The sequence below is a fragment of the Rattus norvegicus genome, chromosome 6 (genome assembly GCF_036323735.1).
Source record: "Rattus norvegicus strain BN/NHsdMcwi chromosome 6, GRCr8, whole genome shotgun sequence".
Classification (NCBI taxonomy): domain Eukaryota; kingdom Metazoa; phylum Chordata; class Mammalia; order Rodentia; family Muridae; genus Rattus; species Rattus norvegicus.
In genome coordinates, this window is record NC_086024.1 from 143,160,092 (window position 1) to 143,181,500 (window position 21,409).

A 21,409-nucleotide genomic window follows, 5' to 3' on the forward strand; every position below is an offset into this window, starting at 1 on the left:
ACAAAGAAATTACATTTGAGGCGATAGATACACTAATTCATTCATCCTTAAATGTATACATTGTATCAAACATCTTATCTACCACATATATATATGTAATTATCAGTCATCAGTTTAAAAATAAATAGGACCTTTTTAAAACTACACAGTGTACATTGAATCATTCACACACTTTCAACCACAGATCTGTTTCTTTCTTCAAAAGTACAAAGTGAACACACAAGCCGCTCCTACCTCAACAGCATTGTGTATCTCAGGGAAAAGCCCTTGGGCAGGAGGCTAATTAGCAGTATTCTTCTTGTGGACTCATTAGAGAGATTCGATCATTCTTCTGCCACACTTCTAAGCAGTGAGCTCTCCTGGGCCATGATTTGCACCTAACTCTTTGCCTCCCCTTCTAGCTTGCAGCGGTGTCTGGGACAACATCACATGCTGGCGCCCTGCAGACATTGGGGAAACTGTCACAGTGCCCTGCCCCAAAGTGTTCAGCAATTTCTACAGCAGACCAGGTATTTGCACTGATCCCTGGGCTCATCAGTGTTTTTTCTTGGGGGGGGGTGTCAGTTTTTCCCCAAAGAAGAAAGCTGAGCTCCTAAGGGAGCCAGAGAAGATCTGGCCTATGTTGAGTGAGTTCTCCTTTAAGGAAGCAGGAATACTTCAACCTCGGGAGCCTATCTAGGCAATCAAGGCAAATACAGAGGGAAAGACTGGATGATAAACTCTCAAGTGGAGAAGCAGGAAAAGTGTACGTGCATGACACTGGAGATGAGGGGGAGAGGGAGGGAAGGTTACTGTGAGCCCAAGAGCGTTTACCGCAAGGTTGTAAGGTTTCGGAAAGAATCTGGGACACTGCACAAAACATGCCCTTGCTGACTAGTTTGCTGTTGCCTAGCGTTTGTAGAGGGTTTGGTGCCATCTGCTCCTCTGCCTGACTCAGGATCCAGGTTTTCATAACACAGAGGAATATGTCTAGAAAAATAGAGATCAGAAGACACAACTAGAACGAGGAAAGTGCAGTGCTTTGGAGAACTGGAAAATGGTTTTATCTGCACAGATACTGATGGGGAAGCCCTGAGGGATGGTAATGTTATTAGGGACTTGGTCCTGACTGGGAACCTGAACCCCTAACCTACCTCATTAGTCATTCACGACCATGTTAGAGAATCTCAACCATTCTCAACATGCTGACCTCCAAAAGCTCTTATGTAATCCAATCACCAACATCTCCCTCAGGAGCTTGGCCATGAGTGCAAAGAGGCAGTCCCCTCCAATGTCAACGGGTCAGTTGTGGCCTGAGTCGGAGGCCTCCAGAGGGATACCAGTAGGTCCCCAGGGAAGACGAATGGAGCCTGGGACCTAGAGTCCTTCAAAGACTTTGGAGTTGCATCTGCCCAACAGTGCTGGTTTCAGAATCACCAATCTGGCAGAGGCTACTAATGTACATTACCAGATAGAAGATGAGCTCTCAGTGCCCAGGGACTGCTCATTACCAGTGAACAGGTGGCCATCACCCAACAGAAAATATTGCAGGGCCTTTGGGTCAGAAAGCCTATCTCTTGCTCAAGCTCAAAAGTTACCCAGCCTGCAGGACCCCATTGGCCCACCTTTAGAATGAGAACAGCAATGTAAACCACACCTGCCTCTCAAGTCCACTCTGAAAATAAAGATGTACGTCACCGAAGTCCTTTGCAAAACTGTAATGTCCTATACCCTGTGGGTCCCACAAGTAGCCTGGGCAAGGGACAGAAGCTCCACAGAGGATGAGGACATGTGTTGTACCCTGGGCACCTTGAATAGAAATCGAGCCTGGTCAGTTGAAATCACGAATGCTCTTGTCTGTCCCTTCCCTACCAGGTCTGTCCAGAGCTCCATTCTCTTTCTACTCTGTGTGGTCACCTGCCACATTCTTTGTAAATATAGTGAATGCTTCATTTCTGGATAAATTTGAGATTATTTAGGAATAAGTGGTGGGGTTTTTTAAATCACAAAACTGCTATATTTCTTAATATTTAAATCTCAACCGCAAGTTTTCCTCCAACCGATAGCCGATGGAAACTGTCCTACGCTGCTTCTTAAGCATCGAAGGGTGAGGGACAGGTCAAATGGAGAAGGGACAAGGATTGAAAATCAGAGAAGAGGAGAGGTAGCTCCAGGGTGCGGGGCCTGGCCACCAGCACTCTGAAAGATACAGACCTCAGAATATGCTAGGGTTGTCATTCAGCTTCAGAATATCCTCTCTGGGGCTTTCCCAGTTGCAATCAGTTCTCGTCCTGCTTTTACCATTCCGTGATACAGTGTGTCCACTACCAAGCCCTGGCAGTCAAGTCTCAGGAGGGAAGCTATGCAGGGAAACTAAGGAAGGACTTCTAGGCAGCCTCAGTCACTTGCTGACTAGGGCTTCAGCTTGTCATATCAACCTTGACCTTGAGGCTAGCTTTCAAGGACCAAACATCTGAAATTTACTTTCCAGGAAACATAAGCAAAAACTGCACTAGTGATGGGTGGTCGGAGACATTTCCGGATTTCATAGATGCGTGTGGCTACAACGACCCCGAGGATGAGAGTAAGGTAGGTGCCCGACCACCACACAAGCCCCACTCATGGACAATGGAAACAGACAACATTCTTCATGGGTCTTCTTACCTTTGTAGCAATACAGCTTCTTGATCCACACTTGGTCTCTGATATGCTGTGGCTTTGGGGATTTGCTGATTCTGCGTTATTTTGGAGGCCCAGGAAGGCTTTCCTTACCTGTCAGCATGTCTGGATGGGAGAGACCTGTAAGTGGGTTATACCTGCTACAGACTAACTCTTCTGGGGGTCCCCTGACCAACACACCCTTCGTGCCATCTGTATCCCTTCATCCCATTTATAGTTCTGCCATTCTCTGGATTCCTGGGAAGCAGATCCGATCCCACAGTACACAAGTCCAATGCCAGACATCTTCGTAAGTTCTGAAGCTGGGTCTGTTCATAGCTGCTGGTGTCTTATCTCAGGCTACTCAGGTCAACTGTCAAGAGTCTCTCTGGCCATAGCTACAGCACTCACCCAACCATTTTTAAGACAGAGTACCACATCCAGGAGTAGATCTTCCCGTAGGAATGTAATTGTTGGTGATCTGGACATTCCTAACTCAATCCTGGCTCCATCTCCACCCTGGCAGCCCCGTGTATCCCTGTAGCACCTTCCTTTCTGTTTGACCACTGTCTCCTCCTCCTCAGCCTGGGGCATCTTCTCACTGCAAGGATGACTTGAGCTCCTTACAAACCCAGTCACATAAAGACATGCTGACTGCTCAGTGAGGTACTGAAGGAAAGGGAGCCTCTACAGACACTCTGTAGATAGCCAAACGCACATTCTTCCACATAGCCATTCCGTGCCTCAGGTCGCCTCCTGCCTCCTGGCAGCAATGCTGCTTCCGGGAGTTGACCCACTTGCCCCTTGACCCAGACTAATTGCTTTCCTTTCTTCATTAAGATTTATAATCCAAAACCAGAAGATTGTGAAACTCAAGGAAAGAAAACACCACGTTGTTGTGAATGCTCCCCACCAGTTGAGAGTAGCCTTCCTGGACAATAGCAGTGTAGCAGCCACAGAGTTGTCTGTGTCCTGTGAGCCAGGCACTCAGGTTTGATGGCACCAATTCCACAGACAGGTACTCGAGCTTGGAAAAAGACTGTGATGCGCTGGCCTTCATCTGTCTGACTTTACAACCTTCCAAATTGCTCCCATGCATGCTTTGTCACGAGATAGGGAAACTCTGGACTCTCAGCCTCTTCAGCTGGATCACTGGCCTGGGGTGTTGGCTGGGATTCCAACCCTCTAGCACACTCAGAACACCAAGGACAGGGTTCTACACTGCATCCTGCACAGCAAAACAAACCTGAGAGATGAGCCACTGTTGAAGACCACAAAATCCTTGCATTTGAATGGATGCCAGCTCACTTCTGACCACTACCCAACCCAGGAGCCCATACATAAACCCCTGGTCAGATGTAGGAACAGGGAACCTGTGTCCTCTCTGTCCCTTGTGCTGCACTCTGATGACCCGATTCTGTTGTTTGGTCTCACTTGATGAACTCCCCAGGAAAACAGGTTTCTTTTCTGGCCTGTGACAGTGTGGTGCTGCCTGCCTGTTCTGTTGTGTGTAATCACTGCCTTTAGTTTCTCCGTGACAAGTGTATCCCGTGTTCTCTGTGGCTATGATTATTGGTGAAGCCGTGGGTGGTACCCATCCCCCTAGAATGGCTGCTGAGCACACAGGACAATTGTGTGATCTGGACTTGGTGATTACAGAGTGTGCTGGATTTCATGTCGCTGAACCCCACCCACATATCCTGGAGACCAACCCCAAGAGGTTCACTAAACTGAGTCAGGCTCACAAGCCTGGGGAAGGCAGACGAAAGGCAGCTACTTAGAATGCAGCTGAAGTCAAGGTGCAGAGAGACTACTGAAGCAGAAATGTCCCCACCCTAGGTCACCTGCATCCTGCATGCGTGACTAGAGGCCCAAATTCTCAGACTTCTCTCTTCTTCCTCATTTATCCAATTCCTGAAATGGCTGTTTCTGTCCCATCAGTTAATGGCACCATCCTCTGCATCACCTTGATGCCAAATGATGCTCATTGTTTCACCCTTTTATAATACTGGACCCCCACAAATATGGAGACAAATCCCACAAGGGCCTTTGATAGGAGAACAAAAAGCAAATTCTGGGCACTCTGGCATGCAGCTTTGAGGATTGCATTCTTGGTAGTCAAAAAGGGGACACAGATAGACAAAAACCCATTTGACAACTCAAGGCTCTATCCATGTGGAATAAGATTTGAAACATGTTTTTACAGAAGACATGAGTGCATGTTAAGTTGCCCTAAAGCATTTTGATGAGTTGTCTCTAGGAAGCTGCCCACTGGCCTTCTGGGAGTGAGCCTCACCTCAGCTCAGGTTCTGAGTCTACAGGGATGGTTATTAAGTCCTCTTCTGAGTAACCTGAGTTCTGATCCAGAGCAGGGATGATGGTCATGGGTTCAACTCCATCCCTGAAGCTGGTCAGGTGGGACAAGATCACCTGGTTAGGGGCCATGGAGACAGATCAAGCAGGCATGAGTCTCGGGTCTTCTGTGAGGGAGCACAGTTGGGAAGATTCCCATTTCTAGGTGGGATTGACTGCCCTGTGAGTCTGCAAGTGGGCTTTGATTCATATCTGAACATAGCAAGTGCTGATCAGTGTCCTGAAGCTGCTTCAACACTCTCTTCCTAGCCCCATGTGCAGGTCCTTCAGAGAGGCCTGGACCAGACATGCCCCCACACATGCCTTACCTCTCCTGTGTACAAAGATCTCTGGCCTGCACTCTGAGCTCTCTCCGGTTACCAAGAGTGACAGGATGTGAGAAGCTCCAGTGCGTCCTTGCAGAACAAGACTTCTCTTTCCCTTGATTTCTCCTAGGTCACACTCGGGGAATATTTCCTGAGACACTGGAAAACTCCCGAGGCCCATTCGGTGCTTCTGAGGGGGCTATAATTAAACCCTGCCTGTGTGAGGCATGGCTTCTGATCCCTCGTGCAGTCTGTCTGTTTTTAGAACTATTTTTGTTCTTAATTAAACATTTCAGAGATTCTTCAAATAGCATAAATTTATAATAATGGATTAAAAAGTCAAAATATTTTAATGCAAAAGGCAATAGAAATGGTGGACCACAGTCAAAATGAGTAATGCTTCCAAAGTGCAGCTTACACAATTTAAATACTTCAGATACTAGGTTGCTTCTCAGACTCTTTGAAATATAAAACCATGGCAAATACAGTGCCATCACAGATGCCCTGAGCACAGGACAGACTGTATCTGGGCTCTGGACACACACACACACACACACACACACACACACACACACACACACACACACACGGCCCATGCTGAGGCCCCTTGTCAAGGACTACAGAAGCATCTGAGAGATGACTATATGTAGAAGACCAGTTCCCCCCCTCTTTCTTGTATATTCTGGTGGTGGTTTCCCTCTCTCATCTCCTCCCAGATCCAACTCTATTTTAAAAAAGGCAAATTCAAAAGGCAAAGAAACTACATTTTTAAAAAAAGCAGTGAAAAGACACAGAAAACACATGAAGACAGACAGACAGACAGACAGGCAGGCAGACAAAGAATCCACAAAAGCACAAAATTGGACAGCAAAATGTACATACATGTAAAAGATCAGTAAAATAGAAAATCTCCCAACAAAACAATAGGAAACAAAAACCCTACAAAACCACCCCTGAGTTCGTCATTCTCTAATTGGATTTAGGACCCACTACACAAGATGGCACCCATGCCTGCTACTGCTCTGGTGGCCAAGAGCCTGAGTCTAGACTTGCCCTAGACCTGGGGAAAGCCCAGGTCTTCTTGTCTAAAACAGCTTGAGCTTTGCTTCAGCATTGCATTTTCTCCTCAGATTTGTGTTTCGAGGGTATCCCACTCACGTGTAGTCCTATTGTCCCATGAAAGCTGTGTGGACGGCCATTGGTTTCAAAATACATTAGGAGAAATAAATACACGTAACAAAAACCATAGGCTCAGCTACACATGGAAGAATAATAAGATCAAATTAAAGTGTCAGAAATCTCTTGGAGGAGAGATGTTAGGGTCCTTGGGGTTTCGACATAGTACCCTGAGCTGAGCTGCCTATATGTCCAACTCACTTGAGAACAAGGAACCACCTCTGTTATGTCTTCCCACCTGGCTCTCAAATAAAGGATCACTTGGACTAAATTTAGAAAAGAGCTTTTGGCACTTGTGTCAAGTAGACACATTTCTTCCGTATTACTTGATATTCCTAAAAATACTTATACTCTCCTCACACTTATCATGGTTGATGGTACAAACCACACCACCAACCCGCTGGCGCCATGAAGACACTTGACCCCTAACAGCCTAATAGGCTGGGAGTCCTGGGAGTGGAAGGAGGAATTCACGGGGAGCCTCTCTGAGAATCCAGAATCCCATCTACAGGGATGTGTCAGGATGAGAGTTTCTGGACGCCAGTTCCTGTGCTCACAGGTGACAGATTCCAGCAGGAGCTCTCAGGAACATAGGCATCTGCTCATTTCCATTTAGGTTTTATTCATTCTATGTTGTGGTGTCTCTGTTTTACCTTGCATCAGAAGGCTTGTGTTTCGTAGTGTAAGGCACATTGTGTGCTGGGCTTAGTGCCAGATGTAGTGAGGAGGAAAGGCTCAGGGACGGCAGAGTGAGGTCAGCTGTGGACAAGATGGTCTTGGCAACTTGAAAAGATGAGGCAGGGAGCTATGCCCCAGAGATGGTGTGGCAAAGAACTGGAATCACAGTTACACACAGGGGCCTGTGACTGACCTTGGACTCACACAAGTGTCATCAAGAAGTTGCCTTGTGAAGACAGATTGAGTTATCTGTCCTGCTGACTCCTGCTTTAACAGAAGCTTCACACAGGCTTAATGCCTTGCAGTAATCCAGTAATTCTCTTCAAGGCCAAAGGATAAACAAGACAGGGAAAGGCTGACCAGGAACATGCTGTGGTTCTCCAGATTCTTCAAGCCCCTCCATTGAGAAATACTACCCGAAAGCTGGAAGTTGATGCAAACCAGAAAGTGAAAGGTCTGAGGAGCAGTCTATGAAGATGGCCACCCACAGAAAGTATAAGCCAAAGTCATCTATATGCCTCAGTCTACAGTGTCCCCCTCTCTCCTTTTTAAGAGCCTGTCTTGATTCCCTCTGGGATCATAAGTCAAAGTAATTTCTTCTTTAAAGGTAAAAACTTATCTTGAGGTAAATTACTTGACAAAATAGAATAAGAGCCCCACGCAGAGTAGACATAATTTTCTAGATGACAGCATTCAATGAGCTTCTTGGTCCTCTCCTACCCGAGTCATCTCTCTGTGGTGGGTGCAGATCCTCCAAAGAGAGATTTAAAAAGCCCCATGCTTCCGGTGTGCTAAATTCCCAGCTCTTCTTCACCTCCCTAGAGTGTAGAAGGCATCTAAAGAAGAGACCCTAGGTCATGCCAGGTCAAGCAGCCTCAGGTTCAAATCCTGGAAAACCATCTGTTTTCCTGTCAGCACACCAGTGTCTGGAGACACCAAATACCCCATTTGTGTTGGATTTTGTAGGGACTCCTAGCAATTAGATCTGGGTGGTCTGCCAGGCACAAATTTGAAATCAAATGTCAGAATATTTGATAGTAAAGCAAAGACTGTCACTTCTAGGTCAGCTGCCTTTTTGTTTTAAAATCATAAACTCTGCATATGTATAAAATGCTCAGTGGGATAAGCTACCAAATATCTCTGAGTATTGTCTTACCTCAGAAATTCTACATTTGGAGGTTTTAAAATAAATTTCTCTCCCTATTTATCTCACCACTAGAAAGAAACACTCAGTTGTATTTAAAATAAAGTGTGTGAATAGGAGAAAGCCTGTCACACTGATTGTGGGCTGCCTTCCCAATAGCTCCTGAGCATGCCCAAAATCACCCTAGAGGTACACAGGCTTAAGTTCGTTCTGCAATCACCCTTGAACTGGGCTCATAATCTCCATGAGGGAACTGTGGCCACACAGACCTCAAGAAAAATTATATCCTCAGGGGGATGTGTATACCCAGGAGGGTCTGTGTCCTCAGGAAAGGCCATGTCTTCAAGAAAAGCTAAGTTCTAAGGGATGACTATGACCTCATGAGAAAACACCATATCCCCATGAGAACTTAGACTCTTTGTGAGAGACTTAGTTTCTGCTGCAGCTGAGCTGGTAACCTAGTAACCTCTAATCAGCAGCAGCAGCTAAACATTTATGTCTTCTCTCAAATATCTAAGTGACCACTGACCTTCATCACCCCACTGTAGCTTGGAGCCTGTCCCAAAAGGATCCAGCAGCTCCACTTCCTCTGATGAAGAGGCAAGTGATTGGAGGGTAAACACCTTATGAGCATTCTTGCACTGAAGTCAAAGGAGAAGCCACTGATACTCTGAGAACAAGGGATGTGAATTCATCCCTGATCAGAAGATACCATGCAGGGAAGAGCCTCGTCCAAGAAAGACTAGGGACACATGCTCTACATCTTACCTATTATGGCCTCTTAAATGACAGAGAAATCTCCCAAGATTTTGCAATTATCTTCCATTGACAGGTAGGAGCCCAAGCTCAGGACCCCTCCCCTTACCCTAAGACACCCAACCAGATTTAATCATGACCTCAGAAAGAGAAGTTACAGAGTTGACACCAGGACTCTGTTGCAAGAAGCCAGTGAATATACTGATGTGACACTCCACCCTTCCAAGAAGACTAGCTTGGGGTCTCCTGCAATCTACGGGAGGAATAAAACTTCATTTCCGACTCAGGATTCTGTGTCTGGAGCTACACAACACTAGAAAACCTGTTGGCTGAGGCTTCAGCTGAGAGAAGTGATAACTGTTGTGGAAAATAAATTTTCCTGAGAATGCTAAAGGGTATCCTTAATTTGTGGATGATTTAATCACCCTGGGTACATATTCTGTCCTAGTACCCATGGGTTATTTGCCCTTGCATTCAGCTAGACTGGGATGCAAAGCAGTGTCCTATGGTTCTTGTGCTGCACAATCATGGTGCCTATACTGAACATGAACAGATGTTCATCTTCCCCTAAACAATACCTCAAAACAGCTATTGCATGGAGCTTACATCTTGCTAGTTAGCATAGCCATGTGGATGACGTAAGCATATCAAAGGATGCACAGGTTATAAGCAGATACTACAACATGTATGCAAAGTACTTGAGATCTCTAATTTTTAATGTCTTGAGATCCTGGAAGTTGTCCCCATGTGTTCTAATGGACGATACAGAGCCTATTTCTCCAGGTCAATGATTGTGAAAAATCATTGTGTGGCTAATCACCTTTTCCTATAGTCCCAGGGACTGTGAGATAGAAAGTCTTCCTGACCACCAGAACCTCAGAAGCTTCTGTAAAATGAATTATCCTAATGCAAGTGTAAACAGTTTATTAATCCAGTGACTAGTCCCCAATAACCACACAGAGGAACCAAGATTTATTTCAAGAGGTACCTCAATACTTGGGCAGTTATATGACTTACCTTAACATGCCCTACACTAATCTAGCTACCTCTTAGCCCCATCCCCATGATACTTGCAAATTAAAATGTTCTAGCTCTCTCTACTTCAGATGGTTTCTTCACATGGTGTCTTCTTGGACCCTATCCTCCTCATGGCCAATCCAAACCTGCCCCACCCTCTCTCCTTCCCCTGTATGACAGAAGTTCTGCCCTATTCTCTCTTCTGCCCATCTGTTCAGCGATCAGAATTTATTGACAAAACAGAGAATAAATGGCAAGAATTGTTTGCACAAATGAGACGGGAGGGGGGGATTATTGACCTAAGCATTACAATGCCGTGTCCAGATTGAAACGAGAAATGAGGGCAGAGAAGTCAGCATTTGAATAATACAAGGACAACCTTTACACAGTGCACAAAAGCATTATGCCTACAAACTTCACCAAACTTGGAACAGTGGCTAAGATGAACCTAGTGGTAGGCCTCATCCTCGTGGCTCCAAGCATCAGCACCATGGCCAGTTCTACCTGCTGCCCATCTTCAAGCCTGAGCTGACAAGAAGCATTCTCACTTCCATTTTATTGTGTGGGGAAACAGTTGAAAACAGTTGCATAAGCCACATACTCCTCAGTAACTGAGGATTTGAACCACCAACGTAAGATATAAAGCAGCAGAATAAGCCCTGAGAAGGGCTGTTACACTGACTGATGGCTAATGTGTCCTACATGTAGATAGATACATGTTTGTCAGTGCAGAAATCTGAGATAAGTAGGCAATTGTTTGTTTCCCCATCTATAAAATGAAGTCAGCAAATAAACTACTCACTTCTTCAAAGTGTAATTGGGACCCTACACCTCGCTTCTGATGCACTGTTAGCAGGCTGCTTTCTGTACCCCTTCTGAGACTGTGTTCTTGAGGATATAGCATGCTCCACGGGAAGATGTTGTGACTGATAGGGGGCCTTGATGGGAGCAAGGGATTACCTGGGGAGGGGCATAAGAAGGATCTGGGAGCATGGGTGTTGCTGTGACTGTAAGCTCTCCTCTGTAGTTCGTTGGGATATAGACATGGTCAAGAACAGAAGAATAACAACCAATAACACAAACACAGGATACACTTAACTCAGGGGAAATGCATGCCTTCTTGCTACTGCCTCTGAAAATCCACCTCCCCAGCACCATGCTTGCAGAAATAGGTACCATGACTAACCCTGGCTAGGATTCCAATACCAGGCATGATTTCCCTCCTGTTGAATGGGCCATAAGTTCAATTAGACAGCTATTGGTTGCCAGCAACATAAGAATGCTACTTTTTACACCTTTATGCATATCTTTCCATGCTGGTCATTTCTGTGGTTCATAGGTTTTATAGCTGAGGACAGTTTAATTGCTTCCCTCCCTTAGAAGTTTGTATAGTATTTTTGAAAGTGTGGAAGCAGGACCACAGGAAAGAGGCTTTCAGGTCAGATCCAGCTTGAGTCATCCAAGTCTTATGTCTGCCCCAAGTGTGTGGTTAGTGTCTTCGATAATAAGAGCCAAGCCTCAACTCTTGAGAGACGCACAAGGGCTACATGACTATCCTACCAAAAGCAATTTACAGATTCAATATCATGCCAATAAAAATATCAAAAACATTTTTCACAAAACCAGAAACAATCTAAAATTCACATGGAACCAGGAAAGACATTGATGGCCAAATAAATCTCAGCAAAAAAAAAATATACTGGAGGAATTGCTATTTTAGACTTCAAGATATATTATATAATTATTGTAATAAAGACAATATGGTATTGGCATAAGACGGATATGTGGGCCAATGTAATAAAATAGAAGACCCAAACATGAGTACTTATACCTATAGCTACCTGATACATGACAAAGAGACAAAAATTTATACACTGGAGAAAAGATGGCATCTTCAACAAATGGTGTCAGAAAAATTGTATTTCCATATACAGAAAAATGAAATTAGACCTATATCTATTACCCTGCCCAAAAGTTAGGTCCAAGTGAATCAAAGACCTCACTTTGAAACCTGAAGAACTGGTTCTGCTAGAGCATATAGGCAGCACCCTCTAATATATAGGTGTAGGAAAGGACTTTCCAAACAGGATTCCATTTACCAAGGAGCTAAGACAAGCAATTGACACCTAGGACCTCATAAAACTAAAAAAACTTCTGTACAGCCAAGGAAATGATTAATTGAGTGAAGAAGGAACCCACAGAATGGAAGAGAATCTTTGCCAGATATACACCTTACAGAGAATTAATAATCCAGGATATACAAAATGGACTAGGGATCCAAACAATAAGTTCTCAAAAGAAATAAAAATGGCTAATAAGACAGAACAATTTGCAAATTCATCTGGAATAACAAAAAACCCAGGATAGCTAAAACTATCCTCAACAATAAAAGGACTTCAGGGGGAATCACTATCCCTGAACTCAAGCAGTATTACAGAGCAATAGTGATAAAAACTGCATGGTATTGGTACAGAGACAGACAGATAGACCAATGGAATAGAATTGAAGACCCAGAAATGAACCCACACACCTATGGTCACTTGATTTTTGACAAAGGAGCCAAAACCATCAAATGGAAAAAGGATAGCATTTTCAGCAAATGGTGCTGGTTCAACTGGAGGGCAACATGTAGAAAAATGCAGATTGACCCATGCTTATCACCCTGTACAAAGCTTAAGTCCAAGTGGATCAAGGACCTCCACATCAAACCTGACACACTCAAACTAATAGAAGAAAAACTAGGGAAGCATCTGGAACACATGGGCACTGGAAAAAATTTCCTGAACAAAACACCAATGACTTATGCTCTAAGATCAAGAATCGACAAATGGGATCTCATAAAACTGCAAAGCTTCTGTAAGGCAAAGGACACTGTGGTTAGGACAAATCGGCAACCAACAGAATGGGAAAAGATCTTTACCAATCCTACAACAGATAGAGGACTTATATCCAAAATATACAGAGAACTCAAGAAGTTAGACCGCAGGGAGACAAATAACCCTATTAAAAAATGGGGTTCAGAGCTAAACAAAGAATTCACAGCTGAGGAATGCCGAATGGCTGAGAAACACCTAAAGAAATGTTCAACATCTTTAGTCATAAGGGAAATGCAAATCAAAAAACCCTGAGATTTCACCTCACACCAGTGAGAATGGCTAAGATCAAAAACTCAGGTGACAGCAGATGCTGGCGAGGATGCGGAGAAAGAGGAACACTCCTCCATTGTTGGTGGGATTGCAGACTGGTACAACCATTCTGGAAATCAGTCTGGAGGTTCCTCAGAAAATTGGACATTGAACTGCCTGAGGATCCAGCTATACCTCTCTTGGGCATATACCCAAAAGATGCCCCAACATATAAAAAAGACACGTGCTCCACTATGTTCATCGCAGCCTTATTTATAATAGCCAGAAAATGGAAAGAACCCAGATGCCCTTCAACAGAGGAATGGATACAGAAAATGTGGTACATCTACACAATGGAATATTACTCAGCTATCAAAAACAACGGCCTTATGAAATTCGTAGGCAAATGGTTGGAACTGGAAAATATCATCCTGAGTGAGGTAACCCAATCACAGAAAGACATACATGGTATGCACTCACTGATAAGTGGCTATTAGCCCAAATGCTTGAATTACCCTAGATGCCTAGAACAAATGAAACTCAAGACGGATGATCAAAATGTGAATGCTTCATTCCTTCTCTAAAAGGGGAACAAGAATACCCTTGGCAGGGAAGGGAGAGGCAAAGATTAAAACAGAGACAGAAGGAACACCCATTCAGAGCCTGCCCCACATGTGGCCCATACATATACAGCCACCCAATTAGACAAGATGGATGAAGCAAAGAAGTGCAGACCGACAGGAGCCGGATGTAGATCTCTCCTGAGAGACACAGCCAGAATACAGCAAATACAGAGGCGAATGCCAGCAGCAAACCACTGAACTGAGAATAGGACCCCCGTTGAAGGAATCAGAGAAAGAACTGGAAGAGCTTGAAGGGGCTCGAGACCCCATATGTACAACAATGCCAAGCAACCAGAGCTTCCAGGGACTAAGCCACTACCTAAAGACTATACATGGACTGACCCTGGGCTCCAACCTCATAGGTAGCAATGAATATCCTAGTAAGAGCACCAGTGGAAGGGGAAGCCCTGGGTCCTGCTAAGACTGAACCCCCAGTGAACTAGACTGTTGGGGGGAGGGCGGCAATGGGGGGAGGGTTGGGAGGGGAATACCCATAAGGAAGGGGAGGGGGGGAAGTTTGCCCGGAAACCAAAAAATTATTATTAAGTATTAAATAAATTTTTAAAAAAATGGCTAATAAGTACTTCAAATTATTTATTCATTATTCATAGCAATTAGGAAAATACAAAATAAAATGACATCAAGAGTTCCTCTTACTTCAGTAAAAATGACTAAGATCCACAAAATAACTGTCAACAAATGCTGGTGAGGCTGTGGAGAAAGTTGAACACTCATTCCCTGTTGGTGGGGATGCAAATTGGTATAGCAACTCTGAAATTGGTATGAAGAATTCTCAAAAATTTAAAAATTTTAAAAATGTCTGTATGGCCCAACAATGTCATTTGTTGGTGTATGCCCAAAGGAACGAACATCCTACTAAACAATAGTTACTCAGCCATGCTCATCGCTCCTCTACTCACAACAGCCAGGAAACAAACAGCCTAGATGTCCCTCAGCAGATGACTGGGTAATGGAAATGTGGGATGGATAGACAGACAGAGACAGATAGAATAGAATACTATTCAGCAATAAATAAAAATGAAATTTACAGACCAATAGATGGGACTAGAAGGATTGTGTTGAGTGAGATAACTAGACGATCAGTTTCCTTTCTTATACAATCGTGTTGTATATAACCAGCCCAGGGACGTCTCTTCCACATCAATAATTATTCAAGAAAACACCCCCATAGACATGCCAAAAGCCTATCTAATGGAGCCAATTCTTCAATTTCCATTTTTCTATGTCATTCTAATTTGTGTCAATGTAACAACAAGCATAACTGACCCATTATCATTATAACATTCAAGCATATCACTATTAAACCACAACCTTTCCTTTTTTATTTATCCCCTAATATCTAATGTTACTATCATAATATAAAACAGTGTTACTTTTAGTCTTTAAAATTCTCAAACACTTTGAAAGATTAAATTCTCTTTAAAATACCCAAATTCTCTTAACTGTAGGTTCCTATAAATCAAAACCAAGTTTAAATAATTTCTTACTCCAAAAAAGAATATCCAGGAAATAGAAATAAGAACAAGCAAATGAGGGCTGGAGAGATGGCTGAGCCGTTAAAGGCTAGGCTCACAACCAAAAATATAAGAACAAGCAAATGAAAACTCCAACAATATAAATAGTTCAGTACACAGTCTAGAACACACCATCTTCTGAGTTCCAAAGAGTTGTAGGCAGAACCTTTTCTCTAGCTCTGCCATCCACAACATACACAGCTTATCTACTAGACTCAGGCCAGCTCCACTGTTCACCTGGGTGATTAACCCACAAACCTGGAATCTCAGATATGCTGAGGCCTTGGCTTCTGCTGAACCTACATCTTCAGCAATGGTTTTTCTTGGCCTCTTCAGGGGCCAGTTCACTATCCTGCAACCTAGTGCCTTGCCTTGGCTTCTCTCCAGAACCCATTCCATGCTGATATTTCCACTACATCAATGACTTCTCCTGACTTCTCACAGTGCAAAGCATCAGCTTCTTTCAATGGCTCCTTCAAACCTGCAGCTTTCATACCATTGAAGCCAGCATCACACGGAAGACACATGTTACCAACTTCAGCTGCCAGCTTGAGAAGCAGTCTTGGCTCCCTCTGGACCACAGCTCCACTGTGCTAATCCTGAGGAAATACTTCCCAGGGTATCACCCAAATGAAGCTGGCCTCTTGTTAATCATAACTGATTCTTCAGTTCTATCTAAGCAACATTGATTGCCCCCATCGAAGCAAAGATTTCATTTCTTTTGGGGAGGAATCCTGAAAGTGGGAGTGGAGCTGTCTCTGACTCTTTTGCCCGTTCTTGTGACCCTTTTCCTCTGACGGGGTGAGATTCCCAGCCTTGATGTGAGAGTTTGTGCCTGGTCTTATTGCCTCGTTCAGTGCCATGTTTGGTTGATGTCCCTGACAGGCCTGCTCTTTTCTAGTGGGGGAGACAAGTGTGGACTGTATCTAGGAGACGGGGAGAGGATGGGTGGAGAGAGGGAAATCTGTGGTCAGGATATGTTGTATGAGAGAAGAATAAATAAAACACTCTTTAAAATGATTCTTAATTCAAAACCACTTGAAGGAGCCTAGTAGAATTGTTGTTATCCCCTGAAACTTCACAAGAGCCAAACCTCTCCCATATTCATTTCTCTTGGCATTATCTTCCAAGTTCCCTCTAAAGCTCGTTAAGCTCCAAAACCTCAATGACTTTTCCAACCCAAATTTCCAAATTCAGCTACGATCCTCCCTGAAAACATAGGCAGCTCTATCACGGCGAAATTCCACTCTCTGGTATCAATTCTTCTTCTTTGTTTTTCCTTACTGGGATAAGACATAACCAACGTCAACTTAAAGAGGGCTATTAAACCTTATATGCTTTAGTCAATAATCAAGGAAGGCCAGGGCAGGAGCTCAAGGCAGAAGCTTAGAGACAAGAACTGAAGCAAAGACCACTGAAGAATGCAGCCTACCGACTTGCTCACCTGCCCAGAAAATGGCATTGCACCCAGCGGGCTAGGCCTTCTTACATCAATCAAAAATGAGTATTGCCCAAAGGCCAGTCTAATAGAGGTAATTCCTCAGTTGAGGTTCTCTTTCTCTAGATGACTCAAGTTTGTGTCAAATTAACAAAACTAACCAGCACATTGGGGGATGGTGGTTATAGGGTTGTAAAATGTCAGCTTTCTATCAGGAACAGTAGAAAAATGACACAGGCTTTGGGAGAAAACAAAACTAGCCCACAACAGTAATGCAGGAAATAGGCCAGCCATGTCAAAAGAAATCCAGAGAGATATTCTTGACATGAAAATTTTGTTGAGTGGGAAACCATCTGTTGCTGAACGAGGAGGCAAGGCCAAGCACAGCCTCACAAGAGTGACCAGTAGGATTCTGAGGTATGCTAGGCACACTGACAGAGATGCTTTTCTCACTGGGTAGGGTGGATAGCTACCTAGCTGGTGTTACTGTTATCCACGACTTGAGGCTAGAGCTGCCACAGCTGCTAGGAAGACAGCTCTGTAAGCTTCTCTGCCGTTGCAGCTGCCAACTCAGTCATAGGTCAGTCCTGGCCTCCCTGGTTAATTTTATTTTCATTTAATAATCATCACTCTCCTTTGGCCATTCTCTGTGTTGGTTGAGACTGTCCCCAGCTGTTGGGTATTACTGATGTTCACATCACATTCCTTTCCTATGTACATGATGTCAGAAACCAGAATTCCTGTAGATTCTTAGAGTGGCTGTGGTCATGTGGTTTTGGCTGCCTGGTTTTCATGGAAATCAGTGACAGCAGAGATTCCGGGAATTAAAAAGGAACCATCACAGGACTGCAGCTCAGGTCTGGGCACCTACACTTAATGAAAAGAAAGACCGATGAACCAGCACATGCTTTTCCGCCAGTTTTCCCTTTCTTAGATAAAGTTTAGCTAGGTTTCAGATTTCTCCAGACTGCCACTGGGGTGGAAAACACTACCTCTCCTTTATCCAGCGGGCAGCCTGTGGTGTCGTACAGATCTGGCTGGAAAAGCCACAGCTGTGCTGCTGTGGAGAAGGCCTCTTCCCAACAATGCACAAATGCATCCTCCTCTTGTTGACATCCTCCCCAGTAAGTTCTGAGACCTGGGGGACACTGCTTACCTCTCAAAAACATTGACACCAGTTAGACATAGTCTGTGAACAATTGCTTTCGTTGAGGAAGCCGCGTTCACTTGATTCAGGTGTCCATTCAGGAGACAGCACTACAGGGTTTCCACCCAAGTAGCTGTCTGGATAGTGCACATAGAGGTTTAACACATGTTTCTATGGAAACAAAAGACAAAGGTTAAAAGTCAGAACAAATGCATGCTGAGAACATCGCTGAAAAGAGCTCCCAGCTCCCAGCTCCCAGCACCTCTAAGTTGTGTGGGGTGGAGGGGCAGTGTCAGCCAATAGTTGTAGTTCCAGCTTGAATATCCTTGGTGGTGTTGTCAGGTGTCCCAGAACAGCGGCTACGCAGCACAGCCTGGCAACTGGCAGCAAATGTGGGAGTGGTGATTTCTCTAAAGCTTGCAGTAGCTTTTCTAGATCCAGTCTTCAGGCCGTGAAGGAAGGGGCAGTTCCAGTTTCCAGTGTGGCAAATCAGAAGAATGGAATAAAAGTAGAAACGTTAGCTTTAACAGTCAGAGGAAGATGCTGAAAGGAAAATAATTTAGAAATAAAACAAGAGTTGAAGGCACTAGACAGTGCTAGAGCCATCACTGAGGGCATTGGTGTTCTCTGCTAACCAGATTTCTTCCTGAGATCGCCTACTCCTGCCAAAGGCAATCACGGATGACTAAGCAGAGTAAATCTAGTCTCATTAAACTTGGGCTGATGGGTCATACAGCCAAAGTATTTGCCCAGTCCCACAAAAGACCTTCAAGTTAGCACCAGTGATATCCAAGGAGGCTTACTGGACCTGGAAGGTCAACCATAGCCCATTAGAACTTTCTGGAAACAAGGAATCTCCAATTAGACTTTTTTTAGCCAAGGACCCACCGCTGTGTCTTGTTAGTGGAGGACAGAGTCACCATGAATTTACACAAATCACAACATTCCACAAAAGTTAGACTATGCAGAGAAAGCTTCTCGTTCATTTTGTTTACAAAAGCATACTTTGCCAAAGTTTCAGAAAGCTCCAGTGCAGAGAGAATATGGGTTCTCTGATTCTAGGAAACAGAACATCAGGAAATCCAAAAAGTTATTTCCTGAATCTGTCAGCTTGGTTATTCTGAATATTGCCGTCCAACTGAATTCACAACCTTGAAGCTGTCCAAATGCTGTGCTTGCCCATCTTCCCATGGTTCCTCTTGCAGTCCCGTGGTTCCCTTGCAGAACCTTTGGAAACGCATCAGATTAAGGGAACAGCTGTCAAAGGGCTGTGGTAAAGACTGATGCGGGCTCACTATAAACAGTGTGTTTGTTACTAGAAACTGGCCTGACCGCATGGTCTCGGGACACACTGGGTGTCCAAGAGTCTCATACACTTTCTGGCAGGCCTAAGCTGATGGCATCTATCCACACAGATATAAGGTAAGGGACGTTAACCATCATCTACTGTGAAAAGCCTAATTAATTCAATCTCTCTGTGTTTATAAACAGAAAGAACAAATTCCTTTGAGCTTGCTAGGAGCCCTCTGGAAAGACTCAAGTTAGTTTGAAATCAAAAGGCTTCATTTAGGATTCAATTTGCAGAAGTTTGTCAAAAACATCAAAAAATGTAAAAACATTGTTTAAATAGGATCAAAGGCAGTTGTCTCTTTAAAACAGTGACAGATTTCAAAGCCAAATACAGAAAGTTACAGTTATTTAAAAGACAGAAAATGTAACGTTTTAATAGTGAACCATAGGAAATTATTTTAATGAAAAAGAATCTTTCCTAATCAAATTATTCAAAAGGCAAATAAAATCCTTTAGAATCTCCTCTCAAGAGCTGAGCATTTCCCCCTGGGCTTGCACATCACTGATAGAGGACTACCTATATATGCTGACAAGCTCAAGATCATGGATTCCATCAACACTGAACACAGAAATGACTAAGGTCAAGAGTGGTGGTGCACACTAGTAAAGCCAGAACTAGACCAGTAGAAGGGTCCAGTTCAAGGCCATCTTGGGCTATGCCGGTAGATACTATTTCAACAAACTCAGAGAACAGGAAGAGAGACAGGGAAAGAGGGGAAGTTTGATCAGCATTATACCTTTAAAAAGAAAGAAAAAAAACAGATTCTTGGGCTGTGAGCTGTCTTAGCAGTTAAGAACACTGACTGCTCTCCAGAAGTCCCGAGTTCAATTCCCAGCAACCCACATGGTGGCTCACGACTATCCGTAAAGGAATGTGATGCCCTCTTCTGGCATGCAGATGGAGCACTCCTACATTTAAAGAAAATACAGAAATATATCATTTTTTAAAAAAATAAAAAGTTAAAAAAATTCTTATCTTACATTCACCTTCTTACATTTCCACTACAGAGTCTTATTGTGCATTATTTTATAATAGTGCTATGTTTAAATTGCTAGTAGGTAGCCTTGCCACAGAGGGTCCTCTCTCCCCTTTTCCGTCTACTCTTCTCTGTCTCTCCCTCTAGCTTTCCATATGTCCTGATTGTCATGCAAACCCTCTGTAGATTGGCTGGCCTGTAAGCAATTCTTGTTTGTTCGTTTGTTTGTTTTGTCTTTTGCTTGTGGTGTGGCATAGGACCATTGACTAACAACTAATTCTTTTCAGTTATCTGTCAAAAACTGAGGTAAACATGAGCTGGGAAGTTAATTTTTCTTATTGGAAATTACACTGATTTAATCCATTTGGTTTTTTTTTTAAAAAAAAAAACTTTTATTGTTGAGAAACTTTGTAACACACAGACTGTTTGACGGGTTAGAAAACAAAAGTCATGTGTCTGCAACATGTGACACTGTCTTCTGTAAATAAGAGACTTTTTAAACTAAAAGCCAGTATCCTTATTCACTGGAGATTATCCAAATCGTAGAGACTTGTAGATTTCTGAGCTAATTTGATTTTTTCATTTCTGATTTCCACTTTGGGGAACACTTACATAAATAAGTGCTCGCTTTCCTTTAAACTAACTAAACAGAACCTTTTGCAAATTGATTTTACCCTGGGTGAATTTTTACCCAGGGTTAAAGACATATCTTGTATACAGACAGATAGACAGAAACAGAGATCTCATAACTTTCCATCTGAAATATCAGGCATGTGTCAGTGGTATAATAAAGTATCCAGTGATTTGTCCTGAGTAGCTGGGTCAAGGCCGTGCTTCTGGAAGCTGAAATAGACTAATCATTCCAATGCCCAGCACTCTGAACCACAGATTTTTCATTTCTGCATCATAGTAATCCCTTCAGAGTGACTTTATCGGTAGGAGCACTATCCCCAAGACACTCAGATGCTCTTTTGAGCCTTCCCAGTAGCAGACATCTTGGCTAAGCTGATGGTTCCTCAGAGTCTTGACAGGTCTGGGTTATCCCTTTAGAATTTACTCATTTTTCCAAAAAAGCACAAGACTCTGTTGTATTGTAGGCTCAGGGACAAGAGAGACCCATCATTGCCT

At 43.7% G+C, this 21,409-nt stretch overlaps 1 protein-coding gene across 8 annotated transcripts in view; it reads left to right on the top strand.

The window, feature by feature from the left end:
* The window catches only part of Vipr2 (vasoactive intestinal peptide receptor 2), a 73,938-nt gene that overhangs the window by 20,420 nt on the left and 32,109 nt on the right, over positions 1-21,409 (top strand). For 7 of the 8 annotated variants that reach the window (XR_005505447.2, XM_017594055.3, XM_063261586.1 and 4 more), the window contains 2 exons: positions 402-509; positions 2,471-2,568. Coding sequence is in view for 7 of the 8 variants with exons in the window: in XM_017594055.3 (XP_017449544.1) it covers positions 402-509; positions 2,471-2,568 (206 nt within the window). In the remaining variant the exon portion in view is untranslated. Of the gene's footprint in view, positions 1-401; positions 510-2,470; positions 2,569-2,651; positions 2,781-2,875; positions 3,447-21,409 lie in introns of those variants that run through there. The other variant, XM_039111853.2, reaches the window with a different exon arrangement.